Raw genomic sequence first — 26,362 nt, forward strand, 5'->3', positions numbered from 1 at the left:
ATGAAAGCGGCGGTGAAGAAAAGATTCCACGTTCCTCTTTCAGAACAAGCTGGAAAAGCTGAACCTTGAACCTAAAGACACTCCGCTACAGAATCACATTTAGGGTCCTGTTACTGCTGTCGAACAGCGGGTGAGGGCGAAGAGACACACCGACTCACGGGAACATGACTGTTTCAGAAAGCGTCAGTGCCGGAGTACTGCGTGCAAACTCCTCACCGAAGGCCGACCGGGGTCACATCAGGTATTACAGCGAAGTCAAACCGTCCTCGACGCCTGATGGCGAGTTTATGCACATGACGAGTCTTCGCCAGTTGGCACGCGGCTCATAAATAAGCCCGAGCCGAACAGCTGATGCACATCCCGGCTCAGCGCTCCATCTAAATTAGGGGTCGTCCCGAGGGAGCCGCTCTGGAACCGTGTCGAAAAAACCGTGTTAGCGATCGGAATAGCGCCGATTCTCCAGAATTAGCCTTTGACGAGGGTCCCCGAAGGTCCCAGTCGTCGCTATCAGGAATAGATCGGGCTATTAGGAGACGTCAACATCTGCTGAGTTACAGTCAGAAGCGTTTCACTGGACTGCCAAGGACGGGCACGTCACCGCTGAGTGGACTTGAAAACATGCGATTTGTGTCCAGCAAGGTAACCCAGGTATTCTCCACGTGAGGCTGCGGTGCGTACCACTACACAACTGCACCCCATGAGTTCAAAGCGAAGCAGAGTTTTCACATCTCTCTGGAAGGTTGTCTCTAAATCAAAACCACACAATCGATTTGATTCGAACGTGACAGCTGAACGGATTCAGTGGAGTCAAACTGAATTTAAAGCTTTTGTGAAGGGGGTTTTTCTTCCTCTGACACAACAGCTCCGAGTCTGGAACCAATCAGGCCTCGCTTATTACATCATACAAAAATTCCCGCTATATGGTCTCCACCCTGCAGCGCTGTTCCCCTTTCAACACCACACGTGCGTGCGTGTGTGTGTGTGTGTGTGTGTGTGATCTATTTAATCAATTACACTGCATGTGAGACTTTGTGTTAAGCCTCCTTTCTCTTTCCTGCCTTGCTTGATTTCTCTCAGCTTGCGGCGTCACACCTTCTTCTTCTTCTTCTTCTTCTTCTTGCATCTGGGTTAAAATGCAGATCCTGTTCGGAAAGCGAGGGGCTGCCTGTCTCCCCGCCACAATTTGATGATTATTTAATAACAGACTAGTTATCTGAGGGCGAAATTCGGCAGCTGGCGTGCCTTCGTGATGTTAAAAAAAAAAAAAGAAAAAGAAAAAGAAAACCTGCAGTCCTGTTTGACAGCGATCACGGCTGTGATTAAAGACGCCTGTCGACCTTCTGCAGTCAATCAAGATTCGCTTCTTACTCTGTTTTACACCGACGGTTTGGATATATTAAAAAAAAAAAAAAGAAAAAGTCAAAATGAAAGAAAGCAATTCCCCATTTCGCCGCTCATTTGCTTCCTCCTTTTCGGGCTCTGTCTGGCGCTGGCTGTGTTTTTAAATCCGCTCTGTTTCCCCCTCCTGCAGCTCTCCGGGGTCACCATCTGCATGGCAACACTCGCAGCGTGACACTTCCATAACCCGGGAGGAGAGCGCCGACCTCTCCCCCCCCCCCTCCCCGCACAGGCCACCCATAATTCATTAGCTTTCCTTTTCATCCCCTCGGGGGTTTTTCCTCTCCGTGCTGAGATTTTCCAAACCGTGCCCTGTCCCCAATTCATCGGCCTTTAAACCATATTTCAATTACTGTGGAAGATTTTCAGATTTCGAGTTCAAAACACGACTTGCAATTAAGAAGAATTGATCTCGCCGGCCGGGCAGACTCCAATCACCACTCGATTTTTCCCCAAAGCCGAATCAGCAAAGCCATTTGTGCTTGAGCTTGTAATTGTTTGACAATATTAAGAAAAGTGAAGGTGATAGGGAAGTTTTTTTTTTTTTTCCTTTTTTCCTGGAGTTAATGTTTCCTGCCAGCTGCTCGCAACAGCTTGAGAAGATACGTTTATTTTGTGCATTTTATGTCTTATTCTCTCTTGAATATGGAGAGGAAACAGTTGCAGCATGTCTATTTACTTCGAGCATCATCGCTGTGAAAAAAAAACAACCCTTTTTTTCTTCCTTCTTCACTTTTTTTTTTTTTTGGAAGCGTTAAATATTCAGCCTGAATCATGTTTCTTGGGTGGCTTGTGAACCTACATGTGTTTGATATTCTTGGATTATATATAGCAATAAATCATCTTAATGCTGAAAAAAATCCACATTTATGTCTCTTCAGTTCACAAACACACTTGGTTGTGCACATTAATATACATACAGGCAAAACTGGTTAAAAGTGCAGGGTTTTTTGGTACTTTTGGCCACAATTATACAAAAAGCAGCCATTCAGACATTATGATGCCTCCTCCCTGCACAGAGTCTGGACAGTAAATTACAAAGTTATCAGAAAGATCAGCTGAGGTGAGAAGAAAATCGAATTAAAACTCTCAAAAGCTTGTGAATTCGCTCATGTTTCTAAAGAATCTGGAGAAGTATATTGTTTTCGTTAACATCCAGCTCCATCTCTCACCCTCGTTTCACATCCCGGCCTTTACATCTGACTCAAACTTGGAGAAAAAGTTCTTTTCTATCGTGTCAAACAATAAAATTTGCATCTGAGAACTCGCATTTTTTCATGTCAGCCTTCATGTGCGGTAAATTCCGAGTCTGCTCTCACCCGTAATCAACTTTTCAACTAATTCTTCCAAATGGGAGACGAACAGAGGCGAAGAGAAACGGACGATTTCCTTCTGGGGAAGCTTCTGATGTTCCACAGGCTTCAATCTGACCTGCTGCTGCGACCTCTGCTAAAAAAAAAAAAAGAAGAAAAAAAAAAAGAAAAGAAAAGAACACGCTGCATTTGGCTTCCAGTTTTGCCATTTTTTTGTCTCCACACTTTGGCTCGACTTCAAGCATCCGTCAGTCCCACACACAAAGACATGATTTCCTCTCCTCTTTCTTCTGACTCCGTATTCTCGCCAGGCAGAGCGCCAATGTTTTCCTTTCCTCCGCTGACTCTCACCTCTTCTTCTTTTTTCCCTCCCTTGCAGCTCCTCCTCTTCCTCAGCCCCACTCCTCGTCTCTGCTAAGCTGTTTATTTATTCAGACCGTCCATTTTTCCTCTCTTTCTCATTTCACCCCCCCCCCCCCCGCCGGTTTTACATGCTTGTAGAGGGAAGAAAGAGAGGAGGAGGAAGAGGAAGAAAGCTGCAGATCCACCTCAGAGGAGAGGAAGGAGGACAGACGATCATGAAGTGGAAGGAAAAGTGAAGGTGTGGAGGAGAGACGGGAGTCGGAACATCCTGAATCTGTTGAGGACAGTCACCGAGGAGGAGGACGGCTTCTTAAAGGGCCGGGCGCGGCTGTGTGTGTGTGTGTGTGTGTGTGTGTGTGTGTGTGTGTGTGTGCAGACAGTAATGTACATGTTGCAATGACAGATTAAAGCAGACAAGAAAAACGCTTTTCAGCTTTTTTGAAAATAAGGGAAAAAAATGCTTTAGAAGAGACAAAATGTTCAACTGTCAGGTCGCACACACACACACACACACACACATACACACACACACACACACACACAGACACAGCATTGTCTCTACAATGTTATTTTTGACTAAAACAAGTCGTTTCTTAAAGCAGCAGCTGCTTTTTTTCTATTTCAGCTTCGTCAACAGCAGCAGTGTGTGTGTGTGTGTGTGTGTGTGAGTGTGTGTGTGTGTGTGTGTGTGTGTGTGTGTCCTAGGTAATCTTACATTCAGAGGAAATCAAACAAGATGAAGGTTGAATCAGGCGATAAATGCAGGCGACACGACGGGAACAGAGAGTTCACTCACTCACTCACACACACACACACATGCACATGTGCGCGCACACACACACACACACACACACGGCTGTAAACAGTCTGACAACAGAGTTGCTTGTAAACGGCACAGCCGCCTGGACGAGATAGAAACGATTAAAAAGCTTCATTGCTTTTAAAACCATCTGATTCGCTGAAACACTTTTCCTTCAGAAACAGAAGAAAAACCAGAAAAAAACAAGTTCATCCACTGAAACATCGAAGCATCTCTACCTCTTTATTTTGTGGTTTAATTCAACATAAATCAAGTTCAAATCCCGGATAATATTGGATTAAATTAACAAACCGCTGCATGTCGTCATCATTAATCATCTCATGTTGTGGAAGTCTGAATCAGCCGTCTCCTCGCCGCCGTCAGGATTTCCACCATGTTGGGAACGTCGTGTTTTGTTTCTTTTATTCTTGTTCCGTGTACAAATCTTACATATGATGCCTAAAAGGCTCACGCTGTTTGGCAGACAAAAAGAACAAGAGCGCCTGTCATGTGAGTTTAGTCTACAGTATCTCTGAATATTGATGTGCTAATAGCTACTTCTTAAATATATAATTGAGTAAATTAGTAACCCCGCATGTCTTATTGATAAGTGTGTGATTAAAATGGAACTTGGTGTCGTTTCCTGAATAATAAACTGCTGTCGTCTTAAGAAATCAGACACAGCGTCTCCTCCTCCGTCTCTGCTTGTCCCTCATCCTGGTGCCTTCTCGTTCCCCCCTCGTCTTCACCTCCGCCTTCCTCCTCATCCCTCCTCATCCTTCCTCCTTGACCATTCTCTTCTCACCTCCTTCCCTCCTCCTCCTCCTCTCTCCTCTCGTCCCTCTCCGTCATCCTCCCTCCGTCTCTTTTGTGTCTTTCTTGACGCACTCTCGCCTCGACTATATAATTATCTCCGACTGATTCCAGGAGGGAGTTCAAAGGAGCTCGGCCCCCCTCCCTCCTCCTCCCTCCTCCCCCCTCCTCCCCCCTCCCCTCCCTCTCTTCCCGCCCCCTCCGTCTCCGTCACTCAGACGCCGAGCGCCGTATTGTTCGCCGCCGCCACAAAGCCTTTGATTGACAGCGGAGGGGAGGGAGGAGGGAGAGGATGCTGAGCCCGCCCTCCCCTCTCTCCCTCTCTCCCTCCCCTCCCCTCCCTCCCTCCCCCCCTCCCTCCTTCCCTCCATCATCGCTCTCATTCAAAACTTGTCACAAACGTTTTTTTTTTTTTTTCTGAATCAAATTCACATTCAGAAAAAAATTCAGGTCCGGCTCTAAACAAATACCAGATTATCTGGAAAACACTCCCGAGTCTCCAAACACATTAAAGTCAAATCAAAGGATGAAAGAGGAAATCTACAGTCACTGGTACCCAATCTGAGGCCCAGGGCCCTTTTAATGGACCCAGGAGGGCAGAACGAAGGTCTGAGGTCTTCAAAACACGTCAGAATAGATTCAAACGGGACGATTTCCAGCAGTTCGAGGAGATTTCAGAAGCTTTTTCTTGGAAAGTTTTACGTTTCCGACGTTCGAGCAACAAGTCGTTCACATCCTCCACAAATAAACTGATTTCATTAAAAAAACACTTTAAATGACCGTGATTACGGAGCTCCTTCTTCCACACTTCCCAGTGTGTTTGTCAGATTCTTTTACTAAGCATTGATATGCAAATCCTCATTATTGGATCATTTTCTTTACGAATACTCATCATATCTTAATATTTATTCTTATTTTCAAATGTCTGTGTAATGTGGGGTTGTTTTGTTAAATGAGGAGAAATTCAAAAGTCAAGATGAGTAAAGTTCATCCTGGAAATATCTGTTTTAAAATCGCCCGGCCGCCACGTCCGTCTGAATTCACACACAGAAAATCCACCGTGGTCCCTGTGTGCGGCTCGGATTATATATGTTAGAAAAAAAAGAAAAAAAAAGGTTTGAAAATAGCTCATCGGGACGTCACATGACGCGCGTCATCGTCCGACAGCGTGCGTCAGGTTCAGCCAGCGTTCAGGGAGCAAATCAGAGCGTCGAACCCGAGTGAAGAAACAGTAAACAAGACGGACAGCGAGAGAGGGAGGAGGAAGGATTTCTCCTCCTCTTCGGAAACACTGATTAAAAACCCGACGACGGCGAATCGACAGAACCGGCTGTCCGGAGCATTTTCACGTGGAAAAAGAAGGAAATTCAAAGGTAAACGCGGAAAATCTGTCAATTTTTTAAGCAGAAATCTAAAGGTGAAAGTTCCTGAAAACACCTCTTTAACCCTTTCACTGAAACCGGTGCAATCCTCACACACACACACACACACTCACACGCACACACACACACACACACCCACACTCAGAGGGGATTTAAAGATTCAAACAGCGGTCTCAATAATTAGGCCGGTGGATTTGTGCCGCTCTCCTCCGTCCGGCGGGATGTAAGGCGACACATAATTCAGGCCGACAAACGACAAACCCTTTAAGTGGATTAATTAAAACCAACACCGCGGGGTCAGAGGTCAAGCACCCCCACCAGCACGCGTCCACCTCCTCCTTCCTCCTCACACTTTTCTGCCTCTTCCCTGCCGCCTCGCTGGGAGTGCACGAGAGCTGCAGGACGGACCGAGGCGATCGGATGAGCGGACTCGGGGAGGGACGGAGCAGCTTTTCTCTTTCCCCCCCCCCCCCATCATCCATCAGCGTTAACATTTAATAAAACACATCAAATCCCGATAAATACCCAGAAATGTAGGCTCGATTCAGCAAACGGATTTTCGACAAACGACTGCTGGAAAACCCCGACCAACTTCAACAATTAGCGACACGATGCAGAGAAGACGACGAGCGTCGGCCGAGCTCGTGTTTTGCAAAGTGGCCGAACGCAGTTGACTCGGACGGGACGGAAGCGTTGCAGGAAGTCCGTATATTTCAGCGAGTTATTCCAAAAAGCGTGAGTTTACCCAACAAAACCAACGGCTGTGCACGTTGGTTTTTTCTTCCCCGACTGAGAGAACACACAGTCCGATCTTCATCTCTCTGCACATCCAGCACGATTCACCCACATGGTAATAGAATCAAAACCTGAGCTCTCCACTCTCCCCTCCCTTAATTGAATACAGAGCACACCTCATCTGTGCGTGTGTGTGTGTGTGTGTGTGTGTGTGTGTGTGTGTGTGAGGATGTAATCAGATGGAATTAATATGCATGCTGTTTCTCATTATGGAATAACTGAACTGCACTTCAGATATGTGACGTGCACTGCAAGAGGCACGGACGGATTGCTAACATCCATCCACAGCACCCTGCTGCATGCACCACTCCTGTGTGTGTGTGTGTGTGTGTGTGTGTGTCTATAAGTGTGTGTGTGTGTGTACACCGTGTATTCGACAGCAGAGACAGGAGAGGGGCTGACACGCCCTGCCGGTGATCAGATAACATTCGTCACATGCGACTCCACATATGAAGTGGAAATGCGATTGCATGGAGGAAGCCGTGTTAACGCTGTGGCTGATTTTTTTTTTTTTTTAAACCCGAGACAAACTTTCAGCCTCTTTATTTAACCGTTTTTCAACAAATACATATAAAGCAAAAACGTCGCTATGTCTCCAAAGCGACAAGCGGCGAAATGAGGCGATCGGGATCCTCACTGACAACAAGAGGCAACAAAATAAAAAAACAAAAAACAAATCCCAGGCTGCCTTGTCCCTGCTGTGTTCAGTGTGTGTGTGTGTGTGTGTGTGTGTGTGTGTGTGTGTGTGTGATGGAGGTGAGCCTCATTAGAGAGAAAACAGCACCCAGGCGCTTCATTATCACGGAGGACTGCTGCTGGTTGGAGGTGGCGTCGTTTCTGGGAGTGTGTGTGAGTGTGTGTGTGTGTGTGTGTGTGTGTGAGACCCCGAGCCGGTCTGTTCTGGGCTGTAAGATACGCCGCCTTCGGAGAGTGGACATCTGAAAGACGTCCACTCTCCGATAATCTGAAAGAACAAACCTGAAATGATTTCATTTCCTTGACGATGTTTTGCTCCGAACTTAAAAAAAAAAAACAAAAAACAAAACCACAAACACCTTTCGTGACCTTTAACCTGTTCGACTGCGGCCTGCGGACCAACACGCCCGTCATCCGAGGCGAAAATCGGGCCAAAAAGTGACATTTCTGCAGCGGGCGGGAGATCTGTCCCTGTTAGACGAATAGACCGAGAGGAGAGTGTGTGTCCACGGAGGACGGCTATTTCGGAGTGTGCACCGGGTCAGCCGCCTGCCCCATTTTCCTGGTTTGGAGTGGTCATCTCCAGCCGGCTTGGATGTGACATCATTTGGCACACACCCCTCCTCCCGGTCCGTCGCAGAAACACGCCTGCTCCACATCGCTGCGCCGCTTTTTCTATTCTGGACGTGAGGACGACGGCGGCGGGATGGAGGGCAGCGGGGGGATGAGAGGGACAGATAAAAGAATAATTCGGGGGGGGGTCTTGAGGGTTCTGTCTTCGCTCTCCGCGTTCTTTAAAATAGAATTTGCGATAGTCCCCGCCGCCGCCGCCGCCGCCGAGTCTGTCTAGGGAATAATGACTTATTTATCAAATGGCTGAAATATTCAGGGACAAGGCCTTTTAAATTCATGGGCTTTTTCTGCAGAGATGCTTAATGACAGTGAATCTATTCAGAGTGATTTGCAGGTCCCGGATAGAGCCGCGCGTCCGGCCTGGGAGTCTAATCGCTGTTTGACAAAACAAAAAGAGAGCGAGAGAAAGGGGGGAAGAAAAGTGCTCGCTCATGACGGAGAGGAGCCCGGAAAACGTTCACCTTTGACCTCGAGAGGGAATCAGGTGATTGTCAGGACTGAGTCCCTCTGCCAAAAGGAGGAAGAAGGGAAAAAAAAATAAAAAGGTTGTGTATGTTTTGCAGCTCTGGGGATGAAACGTAATGTTTTCTGAAAGAAAAAAAAAAAAAAGTAGCAGGCAATCAGCCATGAGGGAAATGTTTCGAGAAAAAAAAAATCCTGGAAGGGTTTTTACTTTTTCTCTTCTTGCAAGCTTCATAACATTTGGAGGAATCCAAATCAGTTTTGGATTGGGGGGGTGGGGGTGGGGGGTGTTGGTGGGAGGAGGGAGCTGAGGGGAGGGCGGTGTGGAGGGGTGGAGGTGATAAATGACTGTTATTCCTACTTGCAGGCTGAAAATGGACGAAGTTTGTTTTTTTTTTTTTGGGTGGGGGGGGGTGGTGGTGATGAAGAGAAAGGAGGAGGTTAATGAGATGTACGCGGACAGCTCGCGTGCGCGGGAGGAAGAGGAGAGAACGGAGGAGGAAGAGGAGCGCGCACAAAGTGAGCGCTCGCGCACCGCGGCTCACCAAAAAAACCCCGCGCGTAATTACGCACCGCGGGCGAGCGGCGGCGACCTCCCGCCCGCGCCGCGCGTCCCACCCTCCTGTCCTCCACCCGGCAGAGAGGTGCGGAAAGACACCGCCATGCCCTCGGTCCCCCCCCCCCCCCCCCGCCCCACTTACTCTCCGGTTATTTCCAACCCTCCTTGTTCACAATGCCGGCCGCTTACCTTAACACGTTCCAGCTTTTCAGAGGGTCCAGGTCTGAAATTATAGAAACCATGGTCGAGTGGCTCGGGCAGCACCGGGAGAGGGAGGGGGTGCGGCGGGAAAAAAAGATCGAAAGAAAAAGCGGCGCAAAGACTGTAAACTCCGTCTGCGAATGACAGCGATTGCTCGGATGCAACCCGTCCTGGTTGTTCAGTGGGTGATGAGCGCTGTCACAGCTCTCTCTCTCTCCCCCCTTCTCTCTCTCTCTCTCTCTCTCTCTCTCTCTCTCTCCCTGTCTCTCTCTCTCTCTCCGCCCCCTCCTGTACAAAGCCTGCGCGCGCTGCAGACGCGTCTCCAAGCTTCCTCTCACATTCAGCCCGCCGCCGCCGCCGCCGCTGCTCGAAATGCAGACAAGAACAGCAGGGCAGCGAATTTAAAACTCATTTCATCAGTTTTCCTCCCGACTTTCCTTCAACATAAGAAGATGGAGCGCGCGCGCGCGCGCGCATTTTACGCACGTAAAAATGCGCACGTTGCTCAAATTAACCAGCTTCAGCCTCTTCCGTTTTGCGAATGCATTTTATGTAGTTTCCGAATCATACTCTTCCAGCTCATACTGTTATTTCCAGTTAAATAATCAAACCAAACAGTGAAATTCACGATGACCACGATAAAACTGGAAGCACGTGCCATCCGACATGCCACAGTTTTTCTCTTTTTTTTTTCTTTTCTTTTTGCAGCTGAGCTCTTCATCCGGGGACAATTATTCACTGGAAATGTAGAGCAGCCACAAGTTGGAGACATCCAACACAACACTGCAGATCATCTGACTTCCTGTCTGACACCACCACATCCTGTTGATCAGAGCGAGAGAGAGAGAGAGAGAGAGAGAGAGAGAGAGAGAGAGAGAGAGAGAGCCAGCAGCAGCAGATGCCACACTTGGTTTAAAAAAAAAAAAAAAAAACACAAGCCAGTGGCCAACTTCCACCTTTTCAGAGCTGAGATCTGCAGAACACGGTGTCAGAAGTGTGTCTGTTTCACATAATTGTCTGGGACGACCGAGCAGAGCGAGTCTGGACGAGGCGCAGGCGGCTCGTTCACTGTCAGGGTTGTGAGATCCGCCGCTCAGCGGTCAGTTTGACGGGAAACTTCAGCCCCTTTGTTTCAACCGGCCAGTTTATGGGGCGAAAAAACACAAAACGGCCCGGTTTCTGCTGAACGCATAAACGAGGAGCTCGGTCGGAATGCTCAGACCAGAGGTCATCTCCCCGACCGCACGGAGCCAAAACACTCCGTTTGAGCCGGGCGTCCAGCGCACCTTAGGTAAGACGTAGCGGTAATGCGATGCTACAGCCCGGTGCTCTCAGCATCAGCATCCATACCGCACCGGCTTTAAATAGACTCAATTGGACATCTGCTTCACAGAGGAGGAGGAGGAGGAGGAGGAGGAGGGAGTTGACAGCATCTCTCTCTCTATTTCTGTCTCTGCTGCTCGTATAGAAACTAACGCTTGTGCAAATGCCTGCGCGGCGCAGATCAAACAGAGTTCAGCTCTCTCCTGCACAGTTCTGATTCCTGCGTGGCGATCACGCCTCGGAGTGGGCGTCGCTGCGTCGCCACACAAACACCTGTCTGCGGGATCAGACTGACCGCGGCAAGATTTTAATGACCGGTTTCCCGTCTCCACGCCGTTTCCGTGAGGCCTGGGCCGTTGTCTCAATCGGCTCCTTTCAAGACTCCCTTTTCTTTTCAGCAGAAATTCAACCTGAAATCAAATGTTTCAGCGGTTAACTTATGAAAGTGGAAGAAATAATGGAGGAAATGTGAACTGAAAGACAGAAATGTTTTCTTTTTTTTTTTCTTCAATGAATACAAATTTTTTGGACAATACTGGCCGATTTGGTTTTATGGTCGAGCTATTCTGATAAAATACAAAAGGGTTCGGAAATTAAGTGAGTGAAACTGGAGATTTTCGTGCAATTTGAAGAAACCACAGATGAATGAAAGCCGAGGAGAGAGTGGGTTCATCCAGCTGAAATGGTCGGCGACACCCAGAGCTCTGTGGGCTTCATTCTGCTGGAGGCTTTTTCACTCCTGCTATTCCACCAATCAGGCTGGATTACGTGACTTATTAGAGTTGTGCGTTGGGTTTTGAATGACACTTTTTTTCAAATGAGGTTGGTTTTACTCACTTGTTTTGACATGTGATGAGAATTCTGATGAATAACGCATGAGAGAGATTAGGAGTACTGTAGAGCCACGGCTTCTGGCAGCAGCATGACGACGGCGGGAGCACGGCTCAGAGGCTGTTTCTACAACAGTAACGTTCAGATCATAGAGCATCTTCCTCCTATGAGGAGCCCCGTTCGTCCGGCTGGTTTCCGCCGTGTGCTGCAGTCTGCGCCGGGCCGAGGACGGCGTGTACAGTTGCAGGCGTTGCGTTCTTCCGGCTCCTGACAGCAGGAGCGACGGGGGATCCGGTGAGTCATAGAAGCACGAGAAAAGGCTTGCCGGCAAACACAATTCACACTCGTGCACGGGCGACTCGCGTGAACCGCGCAACGCAAATGAGCGGAGCCGGCCGCCTGCACGCGGCCCGCACCGGCAGCGCCTGTTTGAACCCACTGATCCCATTATTCAGCAAAGGATTAAAAACCCCTTGGACTCCCGTTGGCAGGTACGCTCGGGCACGTATCAGGTGCACACGCGGGTTCTTCACGGAGCGGCGTGTGCAAAACAATATCGGCGTGATAAACACCTTGGAGCCCGCTCCCAGGGCCTTTGTTCGGTAGAATCAGGCAGATCTGAGGGCAGGCCTTGAGGTTTGTGTATGATGTGCGTTTCACATCTGCACAAAGTGACTGTATCTTAAAACCACCCACTGAATAGAGATTCCCATTTAAAAAGGGGCGGGGGGCCAGAGATGAGAGGGGGAAATAAGCAGGGGAGAGGATGTGGATGAAATAAGTATGGGGGGGATTATTTCATAAACGACAGAATTTTCTTTTCTGTGCAAGTCATTTGATCCTGTCAAATACGCCTAAAGCCATACGCCCACGTGCTCATTGTCTGAAAAACGCTCCGTTTATGAGAATCACCCCCACCTCCCCCTTTCTTTTTTTTTTTTTTTTCTAAAACAATGAGAGGAGTGTTTAGCTGCTCGGCTGTGCGTCGCTTCCATCGCAGCAGCGATCGGCGACGAAAAAAAAAAAAAAAAAAAAAACCCCCGCAGAAGGCAAATGAGATTTAAATCGGGGGACGAAAAGTGGCTCGCGCTCGCCCAGGAGAGCGGCCCACTGAAGGCTGCTTGTTTGTTTGTCCCACGCTGCAATCAGCGAGCTAAATTGCGGAAGGCCTGGGTGCGCGGCGTTTACCTCCAGGGCGGCGGACGAGGACGCAGATGAAACGGAGCGCGCTCGCGCTCCCATCTGGACGCGCCGCATCCTCGGCTCAACTCGTCTCCGTCTCCTCCAGGACGGAGGCTCGACGCGCCCAGACACATCACGTCCTGTAGACCGACTTACCACACACACACACACACACACACCACTTCCCTCTGGAGCAGAGTCGAGGCCTAACAGCGCCGGTGAAATGAGAATACATGGGAACAGTTTTTAACTGCACAATTACAGAATTTTCAGTTCAACTGAAACTCTGTCGGTCCATAAATGATGCCTGTACCTGAAGATAAGGTTGTTTTTTTTTTTTTTTAATGAGGACTTCTTTTGGTGAAGCTTTTTTTGCGTAGTCAAACAATTACTAAGAAAAAAATTACAACACCCTCAAATTAAAAGTCAGTTTTAATGAAGCTTTCTGGTGCAAAATTCAGCTAAATGTCCAAAAACTTCTGTAGCCGTTGTATTCCGCATGTTTTTACGAACTCGCGCTGACAGCATGGCTTTGAAGCTCGTCTGAGGGCGACCAGGGAGCGAGCTTTCATGGCAGCAGGCCGGTTTTGGAAAGCAGTGGAGAGTTACCGCACAACCGGCGATATAAACCCAAATTCACCCCTTGCCTTTATTCAGTTCCAGTCGTTTTCTGTAAAACCTTATCTGTGATCAAAATGAGGAAACGCCTCACGCTGAGCACGACCCTCAGAAACGTCTTCACCCGACTAAAATAACCCGGTTCAGGGGAACTCATCGACGCTTAAAATAACGCTCAGTTTCCATCAAGCGACAAAACACTGACTTACACTGAATTCCCCCTGAACACACCGTTTCCTTTCACAACCGCGCCGTCATTTCTTTGACAGTTTATTTTTAATTCTTAAAGGCTTCATTTGTAAGGATTTAAAGCTGCGATAGTGGGCTCGCTGCTTTTTGATGTTACAGCCCACCACTTTACTGTTTGGTTCACTTTTCTCGCCAGATTTGTTCCCACAGCAGCTGGCAGCTTTTTGTTCTTCTTTTTTTTGTATTTTTTTTTCCCCTGTTGTTTTACTGAAAAAGCTGAAATATATTCCCAGTGTGTACTACCTGCTCAACAGCGAACTCAAGACTCTGAGTAACTCGGTTAACTTCACAACAACATACAAGGAGTCCTTAGAATTTAATTCAATCCTATTTTTACAACAAAAGTCTAAAGATAGTCGTGCACATCTGTTGATTTTAGCGGGTGTAAAGTTAAGAAATTGTGCTGAATGTGAAGACATCATCTGAAAAACAGATGAGCTAACTTTTAATGACATGTTCAAGGCACTTCAATTTTAGCACAGTTCTCAACTTTCTTAGCTCGTCTACCTTAAACCTTTACGACGTCCAGAACTGAAAAAAAAAAAAGAAAAAAATTAATCAAGCCGAAGAAATTCAGTTCAAATTTGCCGTGTAGCCGATTAAAGCTTAAAAATGGTGACCGCATTTTCAGGAACATAAGTTAATTTTTGCTTTTTAGGTAACTGGCTGGTCATGTGACTTATAATTAAAAATTTAAATGTGCCAGGACATACCATCTGTGACCACTAGATGTCGCCTTATGACAGCGGAAAGCTGCGAAAACGCCACAGAAAAGCCTCCATTAGGACTGATTTTAACTGACAAAGCAATGAAAAATGTCTTCAGAAAGAAAAATATCCCTCTAAGAATTTAAAGATGAAGTAGAAAACAGGATGAGAACAGCAGAAAGAGTTCAGAGCGTGTGAGAAACGGGAAGAGCGGAGATGACTGATGAAGAAAAACAAAAACAACCATGGACTAAAAGCAAAATGGCTGGAAAACATTCAGAAATGAAACGTTTTCCTCTTCATGACGCATGTTTAAAAAAAATAACGTGCGTTATAATCTGGGAATTACGGTAGTTGCTTCACCACAGTTTGGAGGTTATGCAGCCTTTTACCATATTACCCAGAATATAAGTCAAAGCCTTTGCAGAAGTTGAGTTGGTCACTTAAGAAGTGACACACACACACGCCCACACACACACACACACACATTTATCTCTCGGTACATCGCATCTAGGACCGCTCGTCACTGTACCAGAATAGAGTGCTGCTCTAATAACACTTTCAAGCCTAATTGTGGGCTCAAAGTAAAACAACCAGAGCTGATTAACAAATTCACAGAACGTTCTGAACAGCAGCCGATCGACCAGGATGAGCAACAGTCACATCTAGAGAGATGAAACTTATTCTATTCTTTTCCTCTTCATCATGCATTTTCTTTTTTTTTTTTTGACATTTGCGACTGGTGCGACCTATGATCTAGAAAATAAGGTATTTAATCACACAACAGGAACACTGCTGTTCAAAAAAACTCAACGTGTGTGTCCATGGTGGGAGGTGGGGTGTATGCACACATCTATGCATGTCTGACAGAGTGAGCTGGTAAAACGGAAGAAAAAAAAAAATCTGTATTTTGTGGGAAAAAAAGTCCATGTTTTCTTTGCAGAATAAAACTGTGTGATATTTCTCTTCCGCTTGCATCCAAGCAGAACAACTCCAGATAAACACTCTGGTGTATTCCCAAAAGACTCGGCACTCTAAAGATTTTTTATACCAGCCACTCCCAAATTTGTCAAATTATCACACAGTTTTCAGCCAAACTTGGCAATATTGGCCGGGTCTCTGTCGTTCCGCTTCTCTTTTCGGGAGGGCTGATAAATGATGCGCTCACAGCAAGTGGAAAGGAAACGGAGGAGAGGAAGAGAAAGCGCTTGGCGAGGAAACGTCCAGGCGAACCGCGCGAGAGGGAAAGAGAGAGAGTGAGAGAGAGAACACAGAATGAGCGATTGAACCGGTGTGGGAGAGAGTGAGTGGGTGAGAAAGAGAGAGAAGAGGTGGAGGAGGAGGTGGAGGATATATTTAGAGCTGCTCCTAATCAACTTCTCCGTCAGTTTGTGTCTGTGGGGGTGAAAGGCAGAGCGAGCGCGAGTGAGAGAGGGAGGGAGGAAGCCACACAAGTTCAAGACTAAAAATCGATATTCAGCCCACTCGCTCGCTGAAAGCAGCGGCCGGAGAGGAAGAAGGGAAGAGAAAGTGAAAGAGGAAAAGGGGACGGGAGGAGGCAGAGACAGCGGAGACCGCGGGACGAGTGGCTCGCCGTTTATCTCCAGCGGTAATGCCGTGCAGAGTGGCTTCTCTGCCTGCAAAACTTCAAACTCACGTTGGTGGGTTGGTTAGTCGGGTTATACAACCAGAATGACGATAACCGCCACAGAGTGACGAACTGGAGACTGAAGATTTATGCAATTCGTACAGTTAAACCCACAAAACATGCGAAAGCAGTCATTTCCAGATACGAGCAAGGCAGCAAATCTATTTTTAACAGCTTGGGGGCCACAAAACGTGACGTGAGGGCCGCATCTGGCCCACGAGCCGCCAGTTGCCCACGATTCCTGACAGCTCTGATGTGACTGATTCAGACTGCACAATGTTATTTTAAAAATGGCCTGAAAATGCTGAAACTTGGTAAGCTTTCGCATCGCAACATTGCTACTGGGCCCCTCTACATAAATTCGTGTGTGTGTGTGTGTGTGTGTGTGTGTGTGTGTGTGCATATTGATGGGTCTGACTTAAGGTCAATACCGCGTGGGCTATAATGAAGCCGAGATGCAGGAATGATGGCAACCAAAACATTTAATAACAGACGGGGGAGGAGGGGGGCGGGGGAGGGGGGGTCCCGTCTCATATACAGTAGCTGCTTTTAAGTTTCTTCCCCCATATCGCCGCCCGACGTGTCTCATTAGCTGATGATCGACCCCCCCCTCCCCCACCCGCGTAGCCCACACAGAGAAAACGCAATTAGAGCATCGACCCAACGATTGTGCGGACCGGTGATCGATAGGCAATCATCACCTGAGACGGGGCAGGAAGTCAGGTTACGGGGAAGGGGTGAGGGGGGGGTCAGAGGGTGAGTCCGGGGTGAAGGAGCGCTGAGGGGAAACGTGGAGATCAACAGCTAATAACAGAGGATGAGGAGTTTGTCAAATCCCTTCATAACATCACAAAATTCCACTTTCTTTTTTTTTTTTAAAGTATGAAGGCTGTTGAAGGCTCTGAAACTACAATCACAAAAACACAAACATCACAATTATAGAGTCAGAAGTGGAATATTTTCCTCTCTTTGTCTTTACTGGTCACTTTAATTCTCATTAAACGTTTCGTGTTCGAGTGTGCGTTGCAGAATTTTCTAATTAAAGCGTCACCTGACTCCTATTTCAATTCATGAACTCGTTGAGTATCTCTGGGTTTCGCGCGCTGGGAGTCCTGTTTACACAACAGAGAGCTTTCATTGCATTTTGGGTGTTTCTGTCTCCTTAGTCAGCGTTGATACGGTGTCTAATTTGCCGTTGCAGAGTTTAGCCTGTTAGCGTCATCGACGCGGCTGTTGCCCCGGCTCCAAACCCCTTTCAAAAACATTGATTCATCATCCTGCAGCTCGCATTGATCCGAGCGGGAAAAATTACAGAGAACAAACGATAAACACCGGCGACCTCCGTCTCTCTCTGGACGTAATTACTGTTGAACCAGGTTTCACTTAAAGCTCGTTGCGTCCCTCCTTCTGCCGGCTATTATTACAATAATAAAAATAAACTCGGCAGAACAGCGCTGGAGAAAGACGTAACCTATAAACCGCCTGAACGTGTGCAACATTTGGGGGCTTTTAGTCTTCTGAACGTCTAATTTGGTTGTTTTATCCCTCATTAAACCTCTTTTTCAAAGTTCCTTTCAGGGAATAATTAAACCTTTTGAAAACTCATTTCTCTTTCATGACACATGAGGAAAATTCCCTTCTGTGTTAAAAATGAAGGAGATGGAACGGAACACATTTGCTCGGAGACGCAGTTACTTCTCCAAATAGTGTTCACGTGTCTTTCTGAAGTTACTTTTGTAATCCTTTAAAAGGGCTGAACACTGGCCCAATACGCACGCAGCTGCATGACGGTTGTGTTGGTGCGTCTGGAAGTTGGAGGAGGAAGATGCTCCACAATCTGGATGTGAAAATTTAGGTTCAAAATCCCACTGCGGGTTGCTTCGGGGAAACTTGAGCTTGCTGAAACATGTGGATTACGACCTGCTGCGGCGACCTCTGACCCCTGGAAACAGCTACAAGACGACCATCGTCCTTCTTCAGTAAGTTTCCAGACATCAGCCAAACAAACAGACATGTGGGAGGTGATTCCTCCTGATTAATCCCTCACTTCCTACGCTAAATATTTAGGCAAAGAACAAGCTAAAACTTCTGGCTTTAGCTTAAAAAATTAAAAAAAACCCACAATGCACCTTTGAAACTCTCAGATCATTTTTCCTTTTTCTTTTTTTTTAACTGGTAAACGTTGCTTTGCGTCGGGTTGGGAAAGCGGTGGGCATGCTTTAACAAGAAGCACCCGCACTTCCTGCACCGCAGAGAGGTGGCCTCGTTGCTTCCTGCATAAATCCTGTACATTTATTCTCCCTCTCTCCGGTTCCCTCCTCGGCGCTGCTTTGTCTCTCACTCCCACTCCTTCTAACCCCTCTCCATCGCCGCGGCTCCGCTTCACGCCGTTCACCCAATTTCCTCTCCATCTCTTTTCTCTGTATGAATAGCTTAAAAAGCATTATGCGCCACACTGATTCACTCATATAGTCGGAGAAATAATGCTCAGGGTCTAAACCAGGCTTTGTGACATGGGTTTTTTTTTTTTTTTTTTTTCCAGGCAGGCATCAAAATCGCTGTTTTTTGAAATGCGAGACGCTGGATATATTGAGTCCTATATTTTAAACCGCACCCATCAAAAACGCATTTTGTAGGATCAATATATCAAAGCACGTCCGATCGACGCTGATGATCACACTCAATATCGGCATTATGAGTTTTCTGAAGTGTTTTCATACATGATGTCAAAATAAAACCCCATTTATTGAGCTTTCTGTGTTATTTATGTCGTGCTATATCTCTCTGTACCCCTACATGTATATATTGCTTAGTTTACATCAACCGGCGGGCCCGGCGGCGTCCCAAAGGTTGCCGTTTAATGGTCCGGCTCAGGGGAAAGAGCAGAGGCAGGCGGCGTGCTCGGCCCATAAAAATATATGTGCGGTCAGAACCACAAACACTTTGATTTATTTCTCCGAGTGCACGGCGGCGCTGCAGCAGCCGGCACCTTCTGCTCCGCGCGCACGCTTCTTCTTTTTTTTTTTTTCCTTCTGCTTTCTAACATCTCTTTCGGATCCCCCGGGTAACATTTTTTGAAGCATACACAATGAGTTTCTCAGCACGCCACTGTGATATACTCTCAGAGCTAATAGGTCAGCGCCTCACAGTATTTAATAATCTCCACCTGTGGATTTATTCCCATTCATGTGCCTGCAATTTACTGGTTAAAAAAATACAACTGCACATTCACAGCTCCAATTTAAACGCTCAGAACATTCTAAGGTCTGAAGGATTATTTGCCATTCGATCCACCAGAGGGCGCCGCGACAAATTATTGGATTCCCAAAGGACGTTAATGTTACTAATATCAAGAAAGAGGAACAATCTGGGGCAGAGTTTCAGATTATGAGGTCTGAGAAGCTGTAAAACAAACCCATGTCAAAATACAAAAACCTTCTCGTTTTCAGTCTCAACACTGCCGCCGTGTGGTCATCGGGAGAGCTGCTCAGTTTGTTCGGAGAGAGAACCTAATTATTTTTCAGCTGAATCAAAAGACATCCCACTGTACGTAGCATTAGCATTAGCTTGTGGATACTGATACCGATAGCTTCAAGACGAGCTAACGTCCAGATTATAACATTTATTCAAGCTCTTTTACCTTTTTTGGTTGGATTTCAACCAATTTCTCCGTTGTAGGCGTTTCATTGTTGGTTTTACTGCATAGTGATGGCGGTCAGAGGATGCATTTTTATCATCATTCAATTAATTTGTAGCCATTTCAGCTGTTAGGGTTAAAAGAAAGAAAACGATTCTTTAAGCTGTTTCATTTCAGCTGCTTCTCATGACTTAATGTTTGATATGCTTGATAAGGTATTATCAAGCCATTTAATTTTTGTAGCTTTTTTTCCCCCTTTCAGTCATTACAAAAAATAAAAATTGTCTGTCAAGCGAATAAAAAGATGAACATATTGTGAGACAGCTTCTCAAAGACCTCCCGTTGCGTTCAGACCATCTCTCATGTTCATAAAAATAACAGCAGCCTCGTCGAGTTTGGTCAAATCTCACTCTTTTCCCACAAATCCTTCCGTCATGAAAGTGATAAAACTATAAGAATCACTGGAAAACACCAGACTAATCCCGATGTGTCAGTAGCTCCATGAGTACCCCCCTCCACCTTCCCCCCCCCCCCCCCCCCCCCCTCGCAGGGCCTCGGTATTGATCCGGAGCCGTGAGGCTGGTGGAGGGAATCCGTTTGTTAAACAACACCTGATGGGAAAACGCTCTTTGTCTCGGGCGCCGTGGTCGTTTGTGCTGAAAGGTCAGAGATCAGACCGAGCAGCAGCCAATTAAAGGCCCGCAGATCTGACTGGGAGAGGAAGCCGTCTCTACCCTCCATCTGCGGACCTTCGCCTCGTGGCCCCGGTCTCCAGTAACCCCCCCACCCCCCCTCCCCCCCCTCCCAGCGTCTCCGCTGCACCTGTCCGCCGGTTCACTGTACTTTTTATATCTCCCTTTCAGCAGCTGCCAGCAGACGTTCGCCGCCAGAAATGTTTATGTGCACGTCTGTTTCTTTTATCGCTTCCGCGCGGGGCGCGCCCCTCCCCGGTCCGCCGCCGGTGCGCGGGTCAGCGGGAGCCAGCACACTCCATTTCCCATGCTGCCGCGGGGCCGGCCGAGGGCAGGGCTGGCGCGGCGATCGCCGGCTTGATGAAACACGTCTGCCCTGGACGGTGTGTGTGTGTGTGTGTGTGTGCGCGCCTTATGAGGAGAGGTGGCAGGTCAGAGATGAGTGTGTGTGTTTGTGTGTGTGTTAGCGTATTACACTCTCTCTAGTTCAAAATGGCACGCCGACAAGTCAAAGGCTCATCCATCATTCTGCGGCGGAGCGCTATAGTGATATTTATGGCGTTCTGCTGCTCTATATAGAGCATGTGTGTCACAGCAGTGGATACAGAGTGAAGACGAGAGCAAAACAGAGAGAAAAGAGTCTTTCTCGACCCTGCGGAGGTTAGAAGAGGGAAAATACGTTTGTGTCTGTAAACCGAATCTTGCTCAGATCAAGGTTCATCAAGTTTTGCCTCAGATTTTGATTCATGATCAGCTTCAACTCATTTTAAATCTACAGACAGATACTTGTTTGAATGTTGCATCAAGTTTTTTTACTTCTCGGGGAAGTACATAGAATTTATTCACCACTGTTCTGATGGCTGCAGACCTTAAATAGTGAAAAGAGTGTATTCAAGAGAATCTCTAGTTTCATAAGCTATCTAAAAAGTGGATTCTTGTCAAAAGAAAACTACAGACTTTTCTCTATTTTTTAACTTCAGAAAGAACACTGTAAAACCATCAGAGGAATAGATGTTGCATTCGAACATTTTCCGAGAAAGAGCAGATTTCAGCTGAAAGTGCAACAGCAAATAAACTCTGTTGTGTTCAGATGATAAAACAGAGCAGCTCTAGAATCTCTAAAATTACTCAGAAACCAAAAAGTAATTCATTAAAATGCATCAATGGGTCGTGCTTGTTCGAGAAAAGGACATTTACATAGAGCCAAATTTGTTTTAACGACCAAAACCGCACAACTCCCAGCATTTCCTGTATTCAATTTGCTTAAAAGTGAAAATTCTCATCACTTCCTGCAACATCCAGCGACTTCCACTCCCTCAGCCGACATTTGACTTTCGCTGCGTGCCAACAAATAAAGAAAATCCTCTTTGTTTTGACACTTAATTGAGATTTCGCCCCGGCTCAAAGCAAACGAGTGGAGTCTACTAAAAATCCGCTTTTGCCCCCTCGGCCGTGTTACCGCCGTGCAATCCCGATCGCCCTCGGAACCGTGAATAAGGTGAATAATCAACAGGCAGCGGCTGGAGCGATCGAACAGCAGAGAGGAAAAAAACAAAAAAACAAAAATAAGCCTTCAGCGAGCTGGTCGTGGAGGAGGAGGTTGTAGACTGCAGCTAAAAACAAACTCCTCAGTAAGCTAACGGCGTTAATAAGAGCCAGAGATGTCATCATCTCTGGATGTGTGGTTTACAGACTCTGACTTCTTGCTTTGGAAGCGGTGGGTGGGAGAGAGGAACGGCGCTGCCAAGATGCTGTTTCGTAACGTTCGGCACGGCTCTTGACAGCCGTGGGGGCCGGCTCCGCTGGCCGGCGGAGAGAGCGCTCCTCTGCTCGCCGGTCCCGCGGCAACGCCGTCCCACACACGCTCACCTCTGAGAAACCCAGCTGCAGGGCCGAGCCGGGCCGCGGAGGACGGCAGGGCTCTGCAAAACAGATCTGAGTGGAAGGAACGGAGGGGTGGAGGTGAGGTGGGGGTTGGGGGTGGGGGGTGGGGTAACGGCGACCTTTAGAGCGCGGTGTCACCAGAGCGCGCTCGCAATAAAGTTTAGGGAAAAGTCACGTCCACACCGGCATAAAAAGAAGGCGCTCATCTGTTTCTCATTGTTGAGGAATCTTCTGAGCCGCTTCCAAACGTAAACCCCTCCCTCCCTCCCTCCCTCCCTCCCTCCCTGCCTCCACCCCCCCCTCTGCGGCATTTCCTGCAGCTCAAACTGGAAACGCTGGAAACAAGTTAATGAGTTTTGTGCGACGGATTTACACTGATGAACACCAAAAACCACGGCAGGTAGTTTATCGCACTTCCTGAGGGATGCACCGATACCGACACCGATAACGGGTCCGATACAACCCGACGTCGTGCATCGGTAACGCGGTCGAGTCAGCCCGACGTCGATCCAGGATTTCATGCTACATGCTAAAGTCTGTAAACAGATGAACGTGGCGGATTTCCACAAAGCAGTCGAGAATGAAGAGCGGTCTTTCGTGCATTATGGCACAATCTATAACCAGGGGTGTCAAACATGTGGCCCGTGGGCCAAAACCAGTGCACACGAGGCTCCAATCCGGGCAAGCCACCAAGCAAATTGGAAAACTGTCAAAGAAAAAAAACGTTTTTAGCCAAATTTCTTCAGAGCAGCGGACAGAACCAACGCTGGACTGAGATATCGGTGATGCTGCCATGGAAGCTAGCAAACTAGCATTAGCCTTAAAGTCACGAGTTTGTAAAAACATGCATAATGAAACAGGTTTGTTGGACATTTCACTGTATTTTGATCCAGACAGTATCACCAAAATTTCCTTTCTGCTGATATTGCAGCCATTTTTCTGTAGTAACTCTTTGACTTTATGACAACGTTGACATTTTCGTCACGTACACTTTGCAATACAATAAAGAAAAACCTGTAAAGTTTAAATTTAAAGGTTATTATGGCTCAATTTTAGCAGTGTGGCCCACTCATGATGGAATTGGGCTGCATGTGGAACTAAAAAAGTGTTTGACACTGAACCAAGCAGTGAATACTTGAGAACTTTCACCTCCTGTGAAGAGGAAGCAGCGGCCCTGCCGAAAGAGGAAAACAGACGTTTCTGCAGAATGTAAACGACGTACGTTTCCACTATTGTTCATATGACAGGAGGCATTTTATCCCTATTTTCTGCTACGTGTAGCTCCACAGTCATGTGACTGCCATGAGAGGGAGGCTGGTGGAGGCTTCGGGGAAGAAGAGGAGGAGGAGGAGGAGGAAGAGGGAGGGAGTACAAAGCTGAGCTGTCAGAAAGCCCCGGGTCAAAGCTCCACGGAGGAGAAAAAAAAAAAAGAAAAAAAGAAAGAAAAAAGGACCAGCTCAGCTTTCACGTCCAGCAAGCGGCTGCATAATTGCATCAGCGATCGTCGGATACTTCCTCAGATGACAGATTGCGTAAGCTGCATTTTTCTTCCCACCCCTCATTCTTCCTTCCTTTCCCCTCCCTGTCACACATGTTGTGTGTGTTAACATCGCCGTGTGACAAGCAGGTGACACGTGAACGACTCCACATCTCGGGATGTTTTATTCATTCCTCCCTCACGGCCCGGATCACAGCGGAAAGTTTCCTTAAGCCTTCCACGTTATGTTTACAGAGCATTTAAATCTTTTCAACAAAGCTTCTTCTTCTTTTTTTTTTTTTTTTTTCCCCTCGCCCTGACGTCACATGAAAGCCGAGCGGAGGGAGACCCCTGGATATTTTGGACACGCTCGGAGTGATCCAAGCGAAATCCTTTTGAAGTTTATATCCTCCAAACATTTCAAGGGATCCATCAGAGGCTTGGAGAACTCCCGAAAGTCAGCTCTCGTAGTGTTAAAGAAAAAAAAATAACCAAAAAAAAAAAAAAAAGCGGCAGATGAAGAGAAGTGGGAAGTGGGGGGAAAAACACAAGCGTTGCTTCATGTTGGGGCCCGTCTGGTACGCGAGGTCAGGAGGAGAAGGTGAAGAGTACATCTGTCTCCTCCTTCAAAGACGCGCTGCGCTCCGTCTCTCCATCCCTCGGTGTGTTTTTAAAGCCGGATCACATGATAAAAGTGCTGCTTTCAAGAGCTTTTTAAAATCCAGGGGAAAAAAAAAAAAAGAAAAAGAAAAGGACGCTTTCTCATCCAGTGTTGTTCTTTCTCAGCACTTTACACACACACTCACACACTCGTTCCAGCGATCATATGGTTCTTTATGCATGCACATGCTTTCATGCCTCATATTGGATTCACTGATGAAAATGGAAGGCGGGGGGGGGGGGGGGAAGAGTGAGGAGAGGAAGAGTTTCTGCGTGGATATTCGAATGCGACGCGGGGAAAGAAGAGAGGAGCTGCTCTGGGGTCAGCTCCGATACCGCACACCCGCGTCGACGTGAAAGGAGGATGGGGCTCCCCGCGCCTGATCCAGCATCAGTTCATCAAATATTAATGCTGCGTGTGGTATTCCTGGGAGCGTAGCCCGACCCGAATACAATTACAAGCAATAAACAGCAGTTCTGCTTTAATCACAAGAGCAACGTTTACATGATTAATGCAATAAACTCCAATCTCATATCGCCGTTATGAGCTCAAGCTGAGAGCGCGCCGCCAACGTTGTGATTATGCACATGATTATGTTGATTTTTTCAATATTACCTCTTTTCATTTGCCTTTATTCGCGGACTCCGGGATTTTCAGTGTAGGTGACACGGCGTGGATCCGCAGAGGAAGCTCGCTGGGAGCGCTGCAGATGAATCCGGCTCGGTTCCTTTGAAGCCGTCCCAATCCCGCCGGCTCCTCGTCGCCTAACGTCTCTGCACAAATACAGGAAGATGCCATCATTATTTAGAGTAATCCTCCATTTCTGCTCTCAAAAAAATACCCCTAATCCGAGGAATGGACTGACAGGAAGGCTAGCTGGAATCAACTGGAGCATCGCGATCACAGGCAGGAGCAGGGGTTTGAGGAGTTTATTGGGAAGTTCAAGGCAGAAGCATTCAGAGCGCGAACCCGATCGGTGGTCAGGACAGAAGCTGCAAAATCCAAAAACCCATATGAGGACCCAGAACCGCAATGACTGAGGCAGGTAAGAACGAGGATGAGAGGCGACACAGGTGAATCAAATTAACAGGGTGAACACACAGAGGAAGCCAGCAGGAAGGGAGAGGCGGACAGACAAAAAGAAAACAGGAAGTGACTCAAACAGTGCCAGACTACCAAGTCCAGAAGAACCTGGACTGGGAGTCATGACACTCTGGTGGAAAACGCTGTTCTTATTGTCCACCTGCTGAGCAGGTGTAGAAGGACTGTTTACTACACCGTGGGGTGCATGTGCAGCGCCAGTGTTTTCAAAAGTTGCATTTTTTTTCTGCCATTTTCACGGTGACAGTCCATTTTTGAAAAGTCCCACCTTCAGACCGGTTTCAATAAAGCCGCACTTTCCCCATTTCCACTTAGACGGAGTTGGAGGATTTTCAAAAAGTTGCACATTCCCTGTTTACATGGAGACGGAACAATAATAATGTTTTCAAGAAGTTCCACTTTCCTTGTTTCCAGGCAGAAACAATCAGAGCGTTTTCACAAAGTTGCATTTTTCTCAATTTCCACGAAGAGGCAGTGTTTTGAAAAGTTCCACCCTGGGATCATTTTTTTTTCCTTTTTTTTTTTTTTTTGGCGGGGGGGGCTGTTTTTTTTTTTTTTTTTTTTAATAAAAACTTGCATTTTCTCTGTTGGAATGGAGCTTCCTAGGAAACAGAGGATTTTCAAAAAGTTGCTTTTTCAACTTGCAAATATTGTCGGTGCCTCAATTCATTCATTTGAAAAAGTTTTTTTTTTTTTTTGTTGTTTTTTTTCCACGACTGACAAGGTCATATTTTGGAACGAGTGCAGCGAGAAGGAACATCCACAATTCGGCTGAAATCATTTATTCATCCAGCGCTGCTTTCAAATGTAAGAAGTCAAAAACAACGGGAACAAAAACAGAGAAGTCAAAAGAGTTTGTGCTGGAATAACACAAAAAAAAAAAAAAAAAGCACTTCTGATTAGACAAACACATTTCTGATTAGACAAAATCAGTGTGT

At 47.0% G+C, this 26,362-nt stretch overlaps 1 protein-coding gene across 16 annotated transcripts in view; it reads right to left on the bottom strand.

Moving 5' to 3' along the window:
• celf2 (cugbp, Elav-like family member 2) overlaps window positions 1-9,644 on the bottom strand; it is a 196,112-nt gene extending 186,468 nt beyond the window's left edge. For 15 of the 16 annotated variants that reach the window (XM_030112943.1, XM_030112963.1, XM_030112960.1 and 12 more), the window contains exon 1: window positions 9,403-9,588. In XM_030112943.1, coding sequence (XP_029968803.1) covers window positions 9,403-9,455 — 53 coding nt within the window. In that variant the 5' untranslated portion in view covers window positions 9,456-9,588. Of the gene's footprint in view, window positions 1-9,402 lie in introns of all 16 variants that reach the window. The other variant, XM_030112965.1, reaches the window with a different exon arrangement.
• Between the last annotated feature and the right edge of the window lie 16,718 nt (window positions 9,645-26,362).

The sequence above is a fragment of the Salarias fasciatus genome, chromosome 17 (assembly GCF_902148845.1).
Source record: "Salarias fasciatus chromosome 17, fSalaFa1.1, whole genome shotgun sequence".
In the NCBI taxonomy this organism is placed as follows: Eukaryota; Metazoa; Chordata; class Actinopteri; order Blenniiformes; family Blenniidae; genus Salarias; species Salarias fasciatus.